This window comes from Abramis brama (assembly GCF_963993115.1).
Source record: "Abramis brama genome assembly, chromosome: 12".
NCBI classification, from domain to species: domain Eukaryota; kingdom Metazoa; phylum Chordata; class Actinopteri; order Cypriniformes; family Leuciscidae; genus Abramis; species Abramis brama.
In genome coordinates this window covers 39,444,449-39,466,695 of record NC_139974.1, presented here as the reverse complement: position 1 = coordinate 39,466,695, position 22,247 = coordinate 39,444,449, and the positions used below count along the sequence as shown (strand labels likewise).

The 22,247-nt window shown below is 34.3% G+C and overlaps 1 protein-coding gene across 1 annotated transcript; it reads right to left on the bottom strand.

The window, feature by feature from the left end:
- Positions 1 to 3,983: 3,983 nt before the first annotated feature.
- On the bottom strand, positions 3,984 to 20,185 carry slc30a8 (solute carrier family 30 member 8). The gene is made up of 8 exons (XM_084130579.1): positions 19,888 to 20,185; positions 14,779 to 14,908; positions 13,426 to 13,532; positions 11,940 to 12,034; positions 11,275 to 11,401; positions 9,983 to 10,158; positions 7,042 to 7,878; positions 3,984 to 6,856 (listed from the first exon to the last, which is right to left on the bottom strand). Exons 1-7 carry the CDS (start codon positions 20,036 to 20,038, stop codon positions 7,723 to 7,725), a joined length of 942 nt encoding a protein of 313 aa, XP_083986705.1. The 5' UTR covers positions 20,039 to 20,185; the 3' UTR covers positions 3,984 to 6,856; positions 7,042 to 7,722.
- Between the last annotated feature and the right edge of the window lie 2,062 nt (positions 20,186 to 22,247).

The window sequence follows — 22,247 nt, the reverse complement described above, 5'->3', positions numbered from 1 at the left end:
AATAAGTTGATTAGGTTTGAAGTTGAACTAATTTAATCACTTTAATTATACATTGACCAATGACCACCCACAAAAGTAAAAAAAAAAGAAGTGATTCTCCAACTATAGGAGCTCTTTTGGCACTGTGAGCTTATGGAAAATTCACTCTCTTAAAACACACTTAAAACAATCTTCCTAGCTTCATTAATTTGTCTTCTAACACAATATAACAGTGGGCAGTTTTAGAATTCCATGGAATATTATTATTATTATTATTATTATTAACAGTTTTTCTGAAGAGCGCTTTCAAAGATGTTATTTACACCACTTTTCAATTTATGTATTTTATTACAATATAATATTGTAAAACTGATTATATAAGATTATGTATCAGTCAGCAACATCAGTGGCTACCCAATCACGTAACAAAATCAATCTTAATACTTCTTGAACTTAATGCATTTTTATTTAAAGTTTCTAAATGGCACGAGTTGGGATTTTTGCCTATACAGCATTTCATTTTTGCTCAGGTCTATGTTTATTATAAGTCACTCACACATATATTGTAAGTAATGAACTATTAATACTTGATTTAAAATACATTTAGATCCACATCATTATTCTTTTTTTTTCTTAAAAACTGGTGGAAAGTGGTGGAAATGACGGTTTATGGTGGAAAGATTGTTTCTATTTATTTTTTACTTAAATTGCCAGTCCAAAATATTTTTAACCATGTATTTTATTATTTAACGTTTGTGAGTTGAACAGTACACCTATGAACCTGCTCAAAACATTCATATAAATATAGATAAATAAAAATAAGTGTACTGGAATGGTGATATATAAAGTTCTCAGTCCAAAAGCACAAATATGTCATGAGAACATGCAAATAGCACACAAAAACAGCATATATCATGTCCAAAGCTATGCCTGTAACTTCTTAGAGGTGGAAATGACATTTTAGCAGTATTAGGCAATATTAGCTCTCCCTCATGTCAGGCTTAGCTACTTTTGGACTTAGCATGTTGTTTACTCGTAATAAACATAAATACTTTCATATTTGTTGTACATAATTCAACCGAACTACAGCCAAGGTGGAAATGACGCTGAATAAAAATACTCTGTATAAAAGCTTGAGTTACCTTGATTTATTTTCTTGTGCTGAAGAGCACATGTGCCTGAAGTTTCATCTTCAACTAATACATCCTTTTCACTATTATTTTCATGATTACCAAGTAAATAAAATATTTAAGGTGGATCTATTAAAGTGGATTTTGTTGAGGGAGGTGGAAATGACGGAAAACCTGGGGACAGACTTATTTTATTCCAAAAATAGTTTAAAATTGTGATATACATATGGAATTTCAATGGTATATGATATTATTTTATTTGTCCTTAAGACAAACATGTTAAAAAATATTTTTAAATCGATCCTTTATTATAATTTTTTAACATTCAAAGAGGGCCTGGGTTGGGGACAAGCATAAAACTGCAAAAACAGCCTTGCAAAAGCATTTTTAAAAGAAACAGGGGCTGTTTGTTTGTTCATTTATTTAAAAAAGGACACAAAAGTCTATTTAAAGTCAAAAATCTATCTATCTATCTATCTATCTATCTATCTATCTATCTATATACACACACACACAGAGTCGTGCTCAGAATTAATCATACCCCTGGTAAATATGATCAAAAATGGCTGTAAAAAATAAATCTGCATCATTTCTCCTTTTGATCTTTCATTCAAAAAATTGGCAAAAAATCTAACCTTTCATTGAAGTAAAAGAATTGAAAATGGGGGGGAAATCACATTATGAAATAAATGTTTTTCTTTTGGCCACACGTTGGCCACAATTATTCATACCCCTAGAATTTTTTATGAATAAAATATCTCTGAAGTATATTCCCATTAATATTGACCTTTTTTTAGCACACCAGGGTGACTAGGAACATGAAATTGTCCAGCTATGACTTCGTTTCACAGGAGTTTAAATATGACGAAACACAAAGGCCAAATTCCCTTAATCATCCGTCACAATGAGTAAAACCAAATAATATAGTTCTGATGTGCAGCAAAAGATTGTTGAGCGTCACAAAATAGAGAGTGGCTGTAAGAAAATAGCTAAAGAATTGAAAATCCACATTTTGACCATCAGGGCAATAATTAAGAAGTTATAATCAACTAAAGATGTTACGAATCTGCCAGGAAGAGGACGTGTGTCTATATTGTCTTAATGGACGGTGAGGATGATGGTTTGAGTGGCCAAAGACTCTTCAAGGATCACAGATGGAGAATTGCAGAGATTAGTTGAGTCTTGGGGTCAGAAAGCCTATTAAAAAAAATCAAACAACCCCTACATCCCCACATGTTGTTTGGGAGGGTTTCAAGAAAAATCCTCCTCGCTCCTCCAAAAACAAACTCCAGCATATTCAGTGGTCAGACACGACTGGATCTTCAGACGGCTCAGGGATCTGTGGCAGCAAACACGCTAGATGGGTTTGGTGCACACAAGGATAAAAAGTACCCCATGTGTACAATTTAATATACCACTGGATCTTTAATGTTGTGGGCATATTTTTCTGCTGGAGGTCCTGGACTTCTTATTCAGACACATGGCATCGTGGATTCTATCAAATATCAACAGATAAAAAAATCAAAACCTGACGGCCTCTGCTAGAAATCTTATAATGGGCCGTGGTTGGATCTTCCGTCAGGACAACGATCCAAAACAAACATCAAAATCAACACAAAAATGGGTAACTGAGCACAAAATGAAGCTTCTGCCATGAGCGTCCCAGTTCCTGACCTGATGAGTGGCTGAACTGAAGAGAAGAAGCACCAACATGGATCTGGGAATCTGAAGGATCTGGAGAGATTCTGTATGGAGGAATGATCTCTGATCTCTGGTCAGGTGTTCTCCAAACTCATCAGGCATTATAGGAGAAGACTCAGAGCTGTTATCTTGGCAGAAGGAGATTGCAAAAAGGTATTTAATAAAAGGGTATGAATAATTGTGGCCAACGTGTTTTGGAGAAAAACATTTATTTCATAATGTGATTTCCCCCCCACTTTCAATTCTTTTACTTCAATGAAAGGTTAGGATTTTTGCCAATTTTTTTAATGAAAGATCAAAAGGATAAACGATGCAATTTATTTTTTTACAGCCATTTTTGATCATATTTACCAGGGGTATGATTAATTCTGAGCACGACTATATATATATATATATATATATATATATATATAATTTGAAACCAGTCCGGAAGGATACTAACAGAAATTTTTCATTTTACATATTTCATATTTATTATTCACATCATATGACAAAACCAGTCGGGTCTTTTTTAACACATTGTTCTCAATAAGACATTTTTATAAGGATTTGCCCAATTCCTTTCCGTCCAGTAGCAAGACATCATTCCCAAACACAGTTCTAATAATTCCAAATGGAATGTTGATGACAGAACATCTACTAGAATTTGGATTGGAAGGTTCAGTAACACTATTGTACAGTGTCCTTGTTGCAGATGTTACATGTACTTACCGTAGTAACAACAGTAAATTATGCATAATTACATGCAACTAACCCTGAACCAAATCCTAACCCTATAGTAAGTACATGTATTGCTTAATATTACTCAGTACTTAAATATATAATTACACTGTAACAATGACACCTTAAAATAAAGTGGAACTGAAGATTCTTATTGACTTCATGGGAATTCCTTTTGGGATCATGTACTCAGTCCTTCGGGATTTTCAACTAGGGAAGTGACTTAATTGATAAATCATGTTTTGCCACTTTTTAGGAGTCCAGGGCCCAGTTATTAAAAAAACGTAATCTGGATCATAATAAAATCCCATGTTATCCAGCCTCAGGTAATCCATCTTCCTTTTGTGCCGGATTTTCAAAGCAACATCTCTCACCCTGATCCAGATCCACACTTTTCCAGATGCGTTTCACAGTGTAGGCGGCTGGATAAAGAACACCAGATCCAATAGTCAATGTGGGGTAACTTTTAGTATTTTTATTTGAAGAAAAAGAAAACAACATAAACAAACAAACATCCCCTTCCATATTCAATTTCCTTTAAACACTCAGACCCCTACGGAGGCACAAGAGGGACATGGTGATGAGAAGGGAGAAAAATGACACATTTTTGAGTTCTCCCGTAAAGAACTCCTTGGAGGAACGCCGAAAATTTGCGAAAGAACCTGAAAGCATTAAAAAATAATTTTTCCTCATCCTCTTATGTGACTCACGACAACAACAAACAAATATACATGCAATAATGGATTATCTCTGATGATTGTGCCTAGATATTAAAATATATTATTTTTGTTTGATATTGACAGCGGTTTGTGGGATTATTTTATGGCGCCAAAATCTGAAAAGCTTATGTTTACTTCTACTTTTTTACTTTAACTGTTAAACCAATCAAGAGCAAAATAAAATAGAAATGTGTATAAGTCAAGATACAAATGTTTGTTTTTTTTTGATCATTTGACCAATTTTATACAATATTTGTTCCTGAAATCCAAAAATCAAGATTTTTTTTTTTGGATCAAAGACATCCCAATATTACCAAAATGTTTTGAACAACACGCACTGACGTTTATGATCCAGATCAAAACCAAGATTTTGTGATCTAATCCGACTTCAGAATGCTTCGTTTCTGTGGACATCTGGACATCTCTTTCCACAACATTGTGAGAACGTGGATTAAAAATTAATAAAGGAAAAAAATAAACAAAGTGCAATTTTTGCAAAAATACTGTACATGTTCGTTTCATTACAATCTAAGAAAATAAGTAAAAGAATGATTTTATCCTTTGCCTTCAGCTTTATTTGGCTCAGACTGACACGTTATTTACAAAGGCTGATGATAAAACACACTCGCAACTGAATAAGTTAAAAGTTTCACATGCGAAGAGCGGCGGCGCCTTCAGATGCTACGGAGGAAACGGATTCTTTCATCACAGATGACCAATGACGGACCATACAGTAAAACGCACAAACATAAACTCATCAACCAACAAACCGAGAAGGACAATGACCAATAGTCATCTCAACCAAAGCACTGTGTGTGTGGATGAAAAGAGGACAAGATAAACAGTGTTTGATCAATGTTGCAAAGGACCGGTGACCTTTCAGAAAGGATTCATGATTTCATAGTTACACCAAAAGAGATTAAAATCTGGAATATTATACGGTATACTCTACTACTGTTTGCTGGATCCCAAAAGGGAAACATCTCTTTGCCAATTACTGCAAAGCTCTTATAAATGGAAGCTTGTTTTCCACACAGAATAAAAAATAGAAAAGGTCATTTCGACTTTTTATCTCACAATTATGACTTTATAAACACGCAATTGGGAGTTATAAAGTAAGAATTGCATGATATAAAGTCGCAATTGTGTTATAAAGTCAGAATTGTGAGATATAAACAAACTTTATAATTGACATATAATTGACATATAATTTTAGAATTGACTTTTTAATTGACATCTTTTCTCAGAATTGTAAGATATAAACTAAAAGGTTTTTTTCCTTTAGAAATGGACTTTATAACTCCCAATTGTGAGTTTATATCTCATAATTCTGAGAAAAGATGTCAATTTCATGATATAAAGTCAAAATTGCATGATATAGTCACAATTCTTACTTTTTTCTCGCAAATGTGAGTTTATATCTAGCAATTCTGACTTTATAACACGCAATTGCGACTTTATATCATGCAATTTTGATTTTACATCTCACGATTCTGACTTTATAAACACACATTGGAGTTATAAAGTAAGAAATGCAAAATATAAAGTCGCAATTGTGTTATAAAGTCAGAATTGTGAGATATAAACTAAAAGTTTTTATTTTTTTCCTTAGAATTGGACTTAACAAACAATTGTGAGTTTATATCTCACAATTCTGAGAAAATATGTCAATTACGTGATATAAAGTTGCAATTCCGACTTGTTTCTCATAATTGCGAGTGTATATCTCGCAATTCTGACTTTATATCTCACAATTCTGAGAAAAGATGTCAATTGCGATTGCAATTATAAACAAAGTATTTTTTTCCCCTTAGAATTGGACTTTATAACTCCCAATTGTGAGTTTATATCTCACAATTCTGACTTTATCTTGCAATTCTGACTTTATATCTCACAATTCTGAGAAAAGATGTCAACTGCGTGATATAAAGTCACAATTCGGACTTTTTTCTTGCAATTTTGATTTTATATCTCACGATTCTGACTTTATAACAGTCAGAGATAAAAAGTAAGAATTGCAAAATATAAAGTCGCAATTGTTATAAAGTCAGAATTGTGAGATATAAAATTATTTTTTCCCCTTAAAATTGGACTTTATAACTCCCAATTGTGAGTTTATATCTCACAATTCTGAGAAAAGATGTCAATTGCGTGTTATAAAGTCACAATTCTGACTTTTTTCTTGCAATTGTGAGTTTATATCTTGCAATTCTGACTTTATAACATGCAATTCTGAGAAAAGATGTCAACTACATGATATTAAGTCGCACTTGCGTGTTATAAAATCAAAATTGCATGATATAAAGTCAAAAAAAGTCAGAATTTTGATTTTATATCTCACGATTCTGACTTTATATCTCACAATTCTGAGAAAAGATGTCAATTGCGTGATATAAAGTCACAATTCTGACTTTTTTCTTGCAATTTTGATTTTATATCTCACGATTCTGACTTTATAACACGCAACTGGGAGTTAAAAAGTAAGAATTGCAAAATATAAAGTCGCAATTGTGTTATAAAGTCAGAATTGTGAGATATAAACAAAGTATTTTTTCCCCTTAGAATTGGACTTTATAACTCCCAATTTTGAGTTTATATCTCACAATTCTGACAATTGCGCGTTATAAAGTCAGAATTGCGAGATATACACTCGCAATTGTGAGAAAAAAGTCGGAATTGTGACTTTATATCATGTAATTGACATCTTTTCTCAGAATTGTGAGATATAAACAAAGTATTTTTTCCCCTTAGAATTGGACTTTATAACTCCCAATTTTGAGTTTATATCTCACAATTCTGAGAAAAGATGTCAATTACATGATATAAAGTCACAATTCCGACTTTTTTCTCACAATTGCGAGTGTATATCTCGCAATTCTGACTTTATAACGCGCAATTGTGACTTTATATCATGCAATTTTGATTTGATATCTCACGATTCTGACTTTATATCTCACAATTCTGAGAAATAAAGATGTAAACTCGCAATTGTGAGATAAATGATCTTTTAAAATGTTTTATTCGGTGTCGGACACAAGTTTCCATCCTTAAACCTACATTAGCTACAGCTCTGCCGCACTAAAATACAGCCGCTGATGATAAGAGACTGCACTGAAATGAATATTCACTGCAAAGATAGAAAAATAACAAATCTGGAGAACTATCAAACGAGCAAGAGAGGAGCTGAAGTATTTTATAATTATCTTACTTTAATGGACGCTTCCAAAAACAAAGCAACAAATCTGAAGTTCCTTGATTTGTAATCCAAGAATAACTTTGATTGCATTGATCCTAATGCACATCGGCTTTCTAATCACAGAGGGGGACGGTGAGGTGAAGTGATACCGCATGAGTGATGGAGCTCCTCACTGAAACTCTTTATCATCAATGCGTCCGCTAACAGTGGCCAGGGGAGGTCAGGTCTAAAACCAGAGCAAAAGTCACCAGGAGAAGTTGACGGGCGAGAGTCCAGCTCAGTTTGAGGGGTTGTAAAGTTCTCCGGAGGACGGCAGGCGGACCCGTGACGGACCCGTGACGCTCGGGAGTCGGGAGAGATCCGGGAGTCCTCCGAGACGAGACCGAAGCTCCTTCCGGACCTGAGACACTCGGGCCAGTTTACGCTTGTATTCCTGACAGAGAAACACACATCTTGTTAGTGCAAAGTACAACCGGTGTTTCAGGTGCTGTACAAAACACTCTTTTTCTTTTTGAAATAGAAGTAAAAAAATAAATGAATAAAGTCCAATAATCCTCTTTTTTCCACTTAAACAAAAACACAATAATACAAAAAATTTAATAAAAATAAATAAATAAAGTCCAATAATAACCAATAATCCTCTTTTTCAATCTTTATATATTGAACACAAGGCTTTTTAACCGATGCAACAAGAAAAGCTGAAGTCTTTCTGTAATTTATTGAATCTATTTAACGGTTTTGATTTGTTTTACTGTTTATTCTAAACACAGACGCACAAAAACAACACAGTCTGCTGTTATATAAAGCATTTAATACATTTATGTTTATATAAGCAAGACATCAGAGTGATGAATCTGTTTAAATTAATCTCTGTCAGTTCTTGACATAAATGTTCCCATTTCATTTGTCATTTTTTATACTATATTAATGTTTAATTGACAGCAGTTTAAAAGTTTAAGAATGTTATTCTGTTCCACCATAAATTAATTTTTTTTAAACGTTTTAACATGTTTGTGTCACTAATGAAACACTAGAAAGCATCAGAAATTAGTTTCAATTGCCTTAATTTACACCAAAATAATATTTCAATCTATAACACATGTCTGTCAAGGAATATGTTAGGATGAATGTGTTATAAATTACACTAATTTAATTAAGTTAATTTGTATATGGTTAATGTGGTAACACTTTATTATAAGGTTCATTAGTTAACATGAACTAAGAATGAACAATACTTCAGCATTTATTAATCTTAGTTCATATTAATTTCAACATTTACTAATACATTATTAAAATCAAATATTGTATTTGTTAACATTAATGCACTGTGAACTAACATGAACAGCTGGATTTTTATTAACCAACATTAACAAAGATGAATAAATACAGTAACAAATGTATTGCTCATAGTTAATACATTAATGTTAACAACTTAACTTTATTGTAAAGTATTACTGTTAATGTCTGTTTTTCTACAACTCAAGGTCAACTTTACATTTGGATGTGAAATATGGACGTTTGCAATCAAACTTCAGACGGATCCGAATAAAATAAGTAAAATTTAACTTGAATGCTTTTCTTCGCACGTTACTTTCATACTTTTAGTCTTAGTGTATAAAATTAAAACTTAAACTTTTAAATGCATTTGGCATCATGAACTAAAATTGAACAATCTTTTACAGCATTTGTTAATCAGCACTTAATAATACATTTTTGATTATAATTAACCAAAATTAATACATTTGGCAAAAGTATTGTTCATGTTAACTACTGTAAAACTAATGTTAAAGCATATAACCTTTCTGTAAAGTGTTACAGAAAAACCACAGTAAGTTATTTCACTGCTGGACTCAAGAATAAGGATATGGTTGTGAAAGCCAGTGCATAAGCAAAAAAAAAGCACACTCAAGAGATTGGTATTTTTTTCTTTTATTTTTGTTTGATCAGTAAAGACGACATCGGGAGGAACACGGGAGCTGGTAGTGAACCTGTTGGCAAAGGCTGGAAAATGAAGCGGTTAATGCCCATACAACTTTTACTAGAACTTTGTGTTTATACTTACCAGCCCAGAAGAGTGGCTCATGCACAGGCCTTAAAGGGACGGTTCACCCAAAAATAAAAATAGATGATATTTCAGATATTGGCTTCCATAGTATGAAAGTCAATGGGGACCAAAAACTGTTCTTCAGCTCAAAATATCTACATGTTCAGCACAAGAAAAAAAATTAATACAGGTTTGGAAAAACTTGAGTTCGTAAATAATGACAGAATTTTATTATTTTTGGGTGAACTGGCCCTTTAAGAGAATTCAGTGTTGGATTTGCTGAAATGGCTTGATATTGGAGCTTCACTGCCCTCTATAGGCAGAACAAACCAATGCAACTCTGATCACAGTGCGATATAAAGTTGGATTTTTAGTACAGTGGTAAAGACTTGCACATATTTTTAACATGCACAAGTTAAAAAACTAAGAATTGGAGGCAAGAAGAGGATGAATAGAAAAGGAAAGGAAATGTGACGTCAGTAAGTTTACCCACTTCTAGTTTCTGCTCGTTCTGGGCCAGACCGTCTCTCTGAGTTTGCAGAAAGATGGCAAGCGTGCGTGTGAGTTGCCGTCGGTCGTCGATCTCCGCCGCTAGTCGCCCGCTGTAATCCGCTAGCAGCATACAGGCCTCCTCCACCAGCCGAGAGAGACGCTCCCCTGACTCTTTATCTGACACACACACACACACACACACACACACACACACACAAGCAGGACAGTCTTACACCGACACACTACATATCACATCTAATCAAGTTTATTTGTATTAGGGCTGTGCAACGATTAATCGCATCCAAAATAAAAGTTTGTGTTTATAATTAATATATATATGTGTGTACTGTGTAATTATTTTGTATATAGTGACTCTGGACCACAAAACTTTAAATTGAGATTTATACATGATCTGAAAGCTGGATAAATAAGCTTTCCATTGATGTGTGGTTTGTTAGGATAGGACAATATTTGGTCGAGATACAACTATTGAAAATCTGGAATCTGAGGATGCAAAAAAATCGAAACATTGAGAAAATCTCCTTTAAAGTTGTTCATTTATGTTGGCGATTGTGCTGCATTCACTCACAGAAATACATGTTTTATATATTTAAGGTAGGAAATTTACTAAATATCTTCATGGAACATGATCTTTACTTAATATCCTAATGATTTTTGGCATAAAAGAAAAATCAATCATTTTGACCCATACAATATATTGTGGGCTATTGCCACAAATAAACCCGTGCGACTCGAGACTGGTGACGTGTCTCATATGAATATAAATACACACACATGCATGCATATATTTAAGAAATATATGTTATTTATATATAAAATATTTATATTTATATATAATATAAATATATATACATGCATTTCTTAAATATATACATGCATATGTGTAACTCATAACTCCCAAGTGTGTCCGCGAGCTGCCATGCTTAAAGTGCAAACTGTCAACAAACACTTCTCCTCATCCCATAATGCACAGTGCAGCTGACTACGGCAACTGGTTTAGTCCAAAAATGCGCAGTTCTTTGGCAGTTGGTTCTGTTCGAGGTCGGATCACGTTCTCACCACAAGCGAACCGCTCCAGAGTTCGTTTCAAAGCGTACCGATGTTTGGTCCGCTTTTGGTGCACACCCGAGCGCGACTGCCGCATTCACTCCTGCCCAAACGAACCGCACCAATGGGGAAAACGAACTCTAGTGCGATTCAACCAAACTAAATGAGTCGGGTGTGAAAGCACCCTCTGGTACCGGTTCCGAAGGTTTGCATGCGTGTTCTCACCTGTGACTTTGTGCAATAGTGCCGAGTCCTGCACCTCCGGGGGAAGAGCAGAGATCCGCTGACGGAGAGAAGCGTCGCTCGAGGCCGCGTTCTCAAGCTCCTGCAGCGCTCGGATCAGATCTGCAGTCTGGGACACAAAACAAGCCTTCACACAGTGGATTAAGGGATAGTTCACCCAAAAATGAAAATTAGCCCATGATTTACTCACCCTGAAGCCATCCTAGGTGTATATGACATTCTTTCAGACAAATACAATCTGAGTTATATTAAAAAATGTCCCTGGCTCTTCCAAGCATTATAATGGGAGTGAATGGGGATCTTTTTTTCGAAGTCCATCAAAGTGCATCCATCCATGATAAAAGTGCTCCACACAGCTCTGAGGGGTTAATAAAGGCCTTCTGAAGTGAAGCGATGCGTTATTGTTAGTTATTTTAGTCGATAAAGTTTTAAATATGGATATTTCTCACGGATGGATGCGCCTTGATGGACTTTGATGGAGCCAGGGACATTTTTTAATATAACTCCGATTGTGTTCGTCTGAAAGAAGAATGTCATTTACACCTAGGATGGCTTCAGGGTGAGTAAATCATGGGCTAATTTTCATTTTTGGGTGAACTATCCCTTTAAGATGACGTGTAGCTAAATATCAGCATGTTCTTTCATACCTGTGGAGGTTCACCAGGCGAGCTTTGGGAGGCGAAGTCATCGTTGTTCACCTTAATTTCTTCGTAAGGCCTTTTCTTGGCCTTCTTTTCTACCTCTGTAGGTCATGAGGAGACGTTCAACGTGAGGAGTCTTTCTAAACAACTATATAATATTCCCAATAACCTTTCAAATCAGTGAATTACGGAAGCCCTGAACCGCAACGTAAAAAAAAAAAAAAAAAAAAAAAAAAAAGGTTAAAGACGAAGCATTCCGAGATTAAGTTGAAGAATTCTGATATTAAAGTCGAAGCATTCCGAGATTAGTTGAAGAATTCCGATATTAAAGTCGAAGCATTCCGAGATTAAAGTTGAAGCATTCCGAGATTAAAGATGAAGAATTCCGATATTAAAGTCGAAGCATTCCGAGATTAATGTTGAAGAATTCCGATATTACAGTCGAAGCATTCCGAGATTAAAGTTGAAGCATTCCGAGATTAAAGTTGAAGAATTCCGATATTAAAGTCGAAGCATTCCGAGATTAATGTTGAAGCATTCCGAGATTAAAGTCAAAGCATTCCGAGATTAAAGTCAAAGCATTCCGAGATTAAAGTTGAAGAATTCCGATATTAAAGTCGAAGCATTCCGAGATTAATGTCGAAGCATTCCGAGATTAAAGTCGAAGCATTCCGAGATTAAAGTCGAAGCATTCCGAGATTAAAGTTGAAGAATTCCGATATTAAAGTCGAAGCATTCCGAGATTAATGTTGAAGCATTCCGAGATTAAAGTCAAAGCATTCCGAGAGTAAAGTCAAAGCATTCCGAGATTAAAGTTGAAGAATTCCGATATTAAAGTCGAAGCATTCCGAGATTAATGTCGAAGCATTCCGAGATTAAAGTCGAAGCATTCCGAGATTAAAGTCGAAGCATTCCGAGATTAATGTTGAAGAATTCCGATATTACAGTCGAAGCATTCCGAGATTAAAGTTGAAGCATTCCGAGATTAAAGTTGAAGAATTCCGATATTAAAGTCGAAGCATTCCGAGATTAATGTTGAAGCATTCCGAGATTAAAGTCAAAGCATTCCGAGATTAAAGTCAAAGCATTCCGAGATTAAAGTTGAAGAATTCCGATATTAAAGTCGAAGCATTCCGAGATTAATGTCGAAGCATTCCGAGATTAAAGTCGAAGCATTCCGAGATTAAAGTCGAAGCATTCCGAGATTAAAGTTGAAGAATTCCGAGATTAATGTCGAAACATTCCGAGATTAAAGTTGAAGTATTCCGATATTGCAGTTGAAGAATTCCGATATAAAAGTCGAAGAATTCCGAGATTAAAGTCAAAGTATTCTGAGATTAAAGTCGAAGTCAACATGCCACATAAATTTTGGACCAGGATTGTGGTAATCCCTAAATATTTTGCCTTCATTCTCTTTTTTTCGTTATATTTTTACACATTGCGGTTCATGGCTTCCGTAGTGAATAGTATGTCCTTGTGGTGGTTTACTTACGCAGGACGTCAGAGAGTTTGTCCAGTACATTATTCTCATACACGGCTCTTTCCTGCCAGATGGACAGAACTCGGCCTAACTGTTTCTTGCAGCCCTCGTCTCCTTCACTGCACAGGAAACATAAAATCTTGGTAAATAATATAATATTACCACAAGAATAATTGTAGCAACACTGCAGCAAGATACAAATGTTTAGGCTTAAATAAAGACCGTATTATAGTTATAAATGCGTAAAAAGGCATAAAACAATGTATTATAAACGCATAAAAATTCTTGTTCAATTGATAAAAATGCCCTTGAAGATTTTTACAAGAAAAATGTACTAGGGTGTTGATTTGATATTATTAAAAAAATAGTGCAATAAGATAATAATTAAATATAAACAGAATATAAAATTATATACACATACATACACATATACATATATACATATATATATATAGATAGACATATACATATATATATACATACATACATACATACATACATATATATATATATATATATATATATATATATATATATTAAAAAAAATATATAAAAAATATATATATATATTAAAAAAAATATATATATATTATTAAAAAAAAAAAAAAAAATATATATATATATATATATATATATATATATATATATATATTATTAAAAAAATATATATATATAAATATAAATAAATATATATAACTATATATATATATATATATATATATATATATATATATATATATGTGTGTGTATATATATATATATATATATATATATATATATATATATATAAAAAATTATATATATATATATATATATATATATATATATATATATATATATATATATAAAAAATATATATATGTAAAAAAAAATATATATATATATATATATATATATATATATATATATATATATATATATATATATATATATTGTTTTTTATATATTTTTATATTGATTAAATAATCAAACAAATATCTTTTTAATTTTGACTCAGTTTTCATTTTTCAATTTGTTAATTTTATTTTAATGATTTTCGTTGTGCTTTTGTAATTTTATTATTTTGTTTTATTAGGTTTAATTTGTTTGTTTATTTAATTTTTTTTCTTTTTTATAAGTCATTACCAGTTTCATTACCTTAGTTTTACTTTTGTATTCATTTCCAGTTAATTCTAGTGCTTCAACTTATTTCTGTTTATTGCCAAGGCAGCATTTCTAACCGTTTTTAAACTAATATTTATAATTTATTTTATCATAACCCCATCATATTTCAACAACCCTGATACAATATATTAAACCCAATAAGCAAGAAAAAAATATATAACAGACAATTTAAAAGAGTCTCAATACACTGGTCTAACTCACCTTGAAACATGTTTGAACGCATCGACGATGACTGGCGCGAAGTCGTCTGTGAACTCTGGTCCTTTCCTCTTGCTGTTCTGTATAACATCATTCGCAAGATACAGGAAGGTCAGTTTACGAGAAACCTGGGCTGTACAGAGAGAAAGAGAAGAAAACAACACGTCTTAGGTTTAATAGGCCGTCTGGGGAGGAACAATGCTTTAAATACTTGTGATCTAAAAGAATATGCTCTTTAATTACATCAAATCATTTTTACAATTGGCTTTAAATGTCGAGAGGAAAAAATGTGTCACACTGGCAACTGAAGAATAGCAATCAAAAAAGCACTAGGCAACAAAAACATTTTAATGTGAGAAACGCTTGTTACTGACTCCAGCTGAACACAAAAAACTGCTATGGAAACTACATCTTATGAGATCTCCAGAGAGATGGAGGATCTAAAGATAGCCTCGTTCTCCCATCATCTAATCCCATACGCAAACAAACACACGGTTCTAATTTAGTCTGTGCCTGATCATTATGATCAGACTGTAATCTCTTCCCATTGGCCAAGCTCATTCACGAACAACTAGGCTAAACAACAATAAACGAAGAACGTATGCTAATCACTGGGAGCGAGGCACAAATTCATTTTAGCACTGCTGTGCTTTTGCTAATCTAAAGCCCAGGTCTGAATAAAAACGACCCAGTACCAGATATATATCGGCTGATATATGTTCATTCTTACTGTTATCGGCCATATAAGAAAATTTGCCTGATGTATTTTAACCCTTTAGAACCTGAGGCTAAAATAGGTGTTTTTCACATATTTTGATTTTTTGACTGTACATTTCTAAAACAATGTGCAAGATGTCATATTTTTCAGAAAAAAGATTAGCTTTCAACAAATTACAGTTATTGACCATTATTGTGTGAGTTTGTAAATAGAATTTAAATAGACAAAAATAAAAAAAACGAGAATACATTTACTGATTTTTATTTAGAAAAAAACTGGAAAAAAAATCATGAATGAAAGAAACTAACATTTTAAAGTTAAAAAAATTAACTATAATACATACAGTGCTATGATTAAAATAGCCCCACATCATCACATAGCCTTCACCATACCTAGAGATTGGCATGGGGTACTTTCCATAAGATCATCTCTCAATGCAAATCAAACTAGCTTTTAGGCTAACTGAAATAAAACCATGCCAATCTCTAGGTATGGTGAATGCTATGTGATGATGTGGGGCTATTTTAATTCCAAAGGCCAAGGGAACTTTATCAGGATGCATAGTATCCTAAAAAAAATAAAAAAAATACTTAAAAATAAAAATCTGCCTGCCTCTATGGGAATTTAACATAGGGGTGTACACACTTATGCACCATGTATTTTAAGGAAGAACATTTATTTATTTACGATACATTATTCATTCACAAAGAAAATTGGTGTCCTTAAAGGTTGGATTTTTCCTAATTTTTTAAATTAAGGCATTAAGTTCAATTTCCAAAATAAGATTTTTTATTCCTCTTTTTAGTCAACTTTAGCATGGGTGTATTCACTTATGCATTGCACTGTATATACAAGTCTTTTTTGTGACACTGGGTTGCACAGTTTTCATTTAGGACACTTTTTTTCATTCACGCACACATACAAATGCACGCATTCATGATGGGTTAATAATGGGTTATTTACTTCAGCTGAGACACTTCAGATGTGCACTGTTCAACATGATGCTTTTAAATTGCTTGAAATATGATTGGAATCACTTTAAAAAAGGAAAATACAGTAAAGTACAACATGTGCAGCGCAAAATCTGTCATATCAGCTACATAACATTATAATGAAATCACTATAATTGTGTGTTTGGGACATGGATTTTAATAATGAAACTTGTGTTTTTGTAATCAGGCTCTTAAAATTATATACAAATTTGGATTTAGATTCATCGGCCAATTTATCGGTTATCGGCTTTCAAATATAAAGAATTATCGGTTATCGGTATCAGCCAAAATGTTCATATCGGTGCTTCCCAATGTTGAATTGGAGCAAAACCTCTGATTAGAAATCAATGATCGTCCATTTTCATCCAGGAAGATGGAGTCATTTCTAATCTGGATTGACACCAAACTTCACAGTGGCTTCATCATGCCTCGCCTTGCGTTCACTCATTTCAATCGTGTGATGTCATCTGTAAACTGCATTAGGTACTTTCCATGTCATCACTGAGCAACAAGTCAAACACAGGACAATTACCAGAGCAAACTTAGACCAGTTTTCCAAACACAAAAATGAATCATTAAACTGTGCATTCAAAGCCTGATTGAGACCTAAAGTCAATGTTTAATGTACACCTTAATAATAAACACACTAATAAACGAATACAACCGAGCTGATCAAAGAAACCAGACTCCAACAGCACATGATGTGCCTTTATCACGACGGTGCAACATTATGGCAAACCTTCAGTGGTTATGCAGGATCAGACTGGTTTATGCCTGCCAGAAGATAAAAACACAGATCTATGATAACACTAGCGACCACAAAGCCTTATAAACAGTCCCTATGCAATTACTGGTGAGTATATAAATCTATATACACACTATATAGGCAAAGATAATTGCGACTTTTTCTCTCACAATTGCGAGTTTCCTTAGAATTGGACTTTATATCTCACAATTGTGACTTTATAACACGCAATTGCGACTTTATCATGCAATTCTGACTTTATATCTCGCAATTCTGAGAAATAAAGTCAGAATTGCGAGATATAAAGTCAGAATTGCATGATAAAGTCGCAATTGCGTGTTATAAAGTCACAATTGTGAGATATAAAGTCCAATTCTAAGGAAAAAAAAGACAGACTTTTTATTTTTTTTACCTCAGAATAGTTTATATCTCACAATTCTGACTTTATAACACGCAATTGCGACTTTATTTCTCACAATTCTGACTTGATATATCGCAATTGTGAGAAAAAAAGTCAGAATTGTGAGATAAAAAGTCGCAATTATTATTATTTATTTATTATTCAGTGGCGGAAACAAGCTTCCATAAAAATCTGTGGCGACTTGAAGTTTAAATAGAAACTGATGAAGCAATTAAAACCTAAAGGTTGGATTATTACGTACTGGTAAACAGTGGTGTACCAAAATTAAATTAAAGCTTTTATTTAGCTGAAAAAATAAACAAAAACTGTCATTAACTGAGTAATTAAAACTATATGAGTGATGAAAGTTGTTGTAAGTACTTGATATTTCAGCCAAACTATTTTTATCCATTGCATGATTGGAGAAGCACTAATTAAAGTGATAGTTCACCCAAAAAATTTAAATTGTCATCATTTACTCGCCCTCATGTTGTTCCAAACCTGTACGAGTTTCTTTGTTCTGTTGAACACAAAGCAAAATACTTTGAAGAATGTGTGTAACCAAAACCGTTTCTGGTCCCTTTGACTTCCATGTTTTTTTTTCCCATCCTATGGAAGTCAATGGGGACCAGAAACGGTTTGGTTACAAATATAACATTCTTCAAAAATATGGAAATCAGTGGAAATGGAAATCAAATATGGAAATCAATAGTGCCTCACAATTGTACGGTTACAAACACCCTTCAAAATATCTTCTTTTGTGTTCAGCAGAATACAGAAATTTAAACGGGTATGAAACAGGCGAGTAAATGATGGTGTAACTTTAATTTTTGGGTAAACTATCCCTTTAAACCTCATTTTTTGTCCCGCCAAATCCTTTTGATCGGTGAGTGATGTACAATAGAATGAACACAGTTAATGCACTGTGAAGTTACATGAACAGCTGTATTTTTATTAACTAAGATTAACAAAGATTAAATACAGTAAGCTCATGGTTAGTTATTAACCTAATACATTAACAAATCAAACCATATTGTTAAGTGTTACAAACAGATCATTTACTCATATGCTCTTAAAATGAGAATGCAAGTGTGTTTACCCCTTTTTTTTTTTGTAAGAGTGGTTAGCAAGATTTAACCTTAATGAAATACAGTATTTTCAGGTTATTTATATGTCAATGTGTAGACAAATTTCCTAAAAAAAAAAAAACAGGAAAAAAGTGCAAAGCAAATTGTTGTTAGCTAGCTGTTAATTTTATTCAATTGTATATGGTAGAAAATTAGACTATTAGTCAAAATAAACTTTTTAATGCTACTTTTTTTATTCTACTTTTTGATATTGATATGATTATATACCAAAATAATTATCAGGTCTAGCAAAGAAGGATTTTATCTAACAAAGCTTTGAAAAATCACAGTTTTGTTTTAAAAAGAGGGCAAAAAAAGGATGACAGTGTCTGTCGACAAACACCGAAGACCATTTCTAACCCAGGAAAAACCCTATATTTCCATCCAAAACAATTTTAGGCCAAACCCAAATTTGTGGTTGCTGGAATTTCAGGGGTAAACCAGTAATATCACAGCCAAAGTCTTTAATTATTGCACTAATAACTGCCATCAGACTGAGTGTCTGATGGAAAAAACACCGTACTTACCAGCTAAAGATCTGGTAGATTCTAAACTAAACCAGACTAGCTGACCCTGGTCAGAGAGGTCTGATCTCATCCCAACACATGCAGGACAGTGAAAGGGTCTGGGTACACGTACAATCATTCTGTGTGTGTGTTGACATTTTTACAAGAGCAGAAAAAAATACTATAAATAAAGACTGTGTCCCAAAACCCCATATATGCCACAGTAGGGAAATAAATAAGTAGATGCTTCAAAATGGCTGCCAGCAACAGCTGAAGAAAACATATCTAATGAAGATATTATATTGCATATTTCTTCTGTGAGACTCACTAAATCTCGTTTGCAAAAGTGAAACTGACCTAACACATGTGCCTCAATAATTGCACTTGCTATGCAGGCTGATGTGATGTTGACTGATAACGAAAACCAGTCAATAATTGAGGTTTTGCCTCAATAATAACCTGCAAGGGAATCAAAACATGTATATGAGCTAAGCTACTAGCTTACAAGACTAGCTTGTTTGCTACATGAGCTGCTTAATTTCGTTTCAAAGCGTCAAAACAGGACATAATCTCGCATTTTAAAGCTCATCTAGGTGTTTTGTGGTGAAATGTGCCTCTCCTTACCTCTCTTCAGCTCGTTATGCCAGACTTTGACGATGGTTTTGGAGTGTTTTCTATGGTGGATGAGCCACAGAGAGAGGGTCTGCACGCTCTGCTGGGAGTTACTCAGTTCTGATAATTTCTTCTCCAAAGCAGGCTCCGAGAACACGGACATTTTCAGTTACAAGTAAATGTTGGGTAGAAAAGGCTCCTTGCCCACACCAGGCACCCGAAGGTCGAGGATAATAAAGCTAATAACTCCCCACGCTAGCTAAACATTCCCTGGCTGGTCTGGTTTGCCACATCGCGCATGCGCAGACTCACCGCGCAATGTTGGAACTTGGAGGATGTTATAAATCGCATCGATGACCACTAGACACTAGACAGCAGTTTCAGCTCCTCTTCAAAGTAAAGACAAGTAAAAAATATAAAACGAGTTTAATCATCTTCGATGGGAAATGTAGTTTTTGCGGGGCATACAGAGGGAGCAGATGAAGACACCAGAACAGCATAATTTCACACAAAAATATTACGAAGAACAACATTGATAATGATAAGAAATATTTTTCAACATTGATAATAATAAGAAATGCTTCTTGAGCATCAAATCAGCACATTAGAATGATTTCTGAAGGATCATGTGACTGAAAATTCAGCTTTGCCATAAATTACATTTTAAATATTAATATTAAAATATATTTAGTATCATTTTATATATTAAAATATGTATTTAGTATATAAAAAAATATCTATAATTTTATAAATAAAAAAAATAATTTTAAGCTGTAATAATATTCATAATATTACTGTTTTACTATAACTATTGTTTTTTAAAAGTGAACTGTAAAACTAAAGGAAACTCCATTTATTTATACTATCTCAATTTAATATTTGGGGGCAGGAGGAGTGTTAGGAAAACTTGTTTGGGAACAGTCAGTATTTCATTTAGTGCCATTTGTGTGTGTGTGTGTGTGTGTGTGTGTGTGTGTGTGCTGTTCAATCTCAGCAACTATAGGAAGCATGATTGTTTGGAAGAGGCGATGTTTCCTGTACGCTTAGAACAGGTTTAATCTATAACAATGTGCTGATCTGTTTTAATCTGTTGGATTATTAAAAAAATTGATTCCTAATGAAATTTGACTTGTAATGTGGGATCAAATAAAGTATATAAAATGTGTGTGTGTGTGTGTGTTGCTTCTGTATTCATTCAAATAGTTGAGAGAGTTCTAAATGTTCTGACATCATAGAGGAGCTTCATCTCTGAACTGCAGCTCTGACTCGGTTCTGCTGTTGGTGTGTTATACTGGAGTGAACAGATCGAAAGACTTTCTGCAGATATCGACGACAATTATTGAACATTCGGTGTCCATTATGGTGCAGTTCAGCCGTGTGTGTAGACAACTGTTGGAGTGTTTCACACACTTCTTGCCTCGGAGAGCGGCGCAAGAACCAGAGAAACTTCCGGAGGAGTGCGAGGCCTTCACTGCCGACGACAGACGCCGCAAGGTAACGTTACCTGAGAAGAGCTGGCATGGAGAGAGAGAGGAGGAAAGAGGAGGAAGACATAAAGAGACACTCGAAAAGATAAAGATGAAGAAGAACGGACATGTGTGTCAGAAGAAAAGAGAGAAGCTCAGTCTGGAAAAGCTGATGGATGGAGGAACTGAGCTTAGAGAAGCTGAACGGAAGACAACGGTTCTCCTCGTGGAGGTCAAACCTCTGAGATCTTCCGTCTTGAAGCCAATAGAGGGAGAAATCCCGATGTTCCCTCGCTTCAAACTCCTGCCGCCAGTGACAAAACCACACACTCATCCTCAGAAACCAGTTCCCGCATCCAAGGAGGAGTTTTCCCTGATTCAAGCGGATCACGATGAAGCTGTTTCCCTCAAACGCTCTTCATCCCGAGTGTGTCCTGTCAAACGTGTTCCTCCACGTCCAACTCCTGCACCGGATGAGCTATTTTCCCTACGACGCTCTTCATCCCGAGTGTGTTCTCCCGAACATCTTCCTCATCCGTCCCCTTCTTCCCCGTCTCCACAACTCGTGCTGGTGAACATTGAGGATGAGGAGAGCGAGTACATGGAGTTCACCGGGAAAATCTTCCTGGACTCACTGAAACGCTCCCGAACGCCGGAGGCCGAAGTGAAACCGGGAAAGATGTTTGCTTGGATGGAGGAGTAGGAGGAGAGAGAGGTGCAGGAGGAAGAGTGGGCGAGCCAAGTGGAGAAGATCCAGGGATTTGAGGAAGACGAGGATGATCCCAGTGAAATGGGAGACTTCAAGGTCACACAAGGCCATTCCTTTCCTGACATTCCCAAAGAATGAGATCCAGCGCGAAGAAGAAAACGATCGAGGAGAAGGAGCGGAGAGAGAAAGAGTTGCTG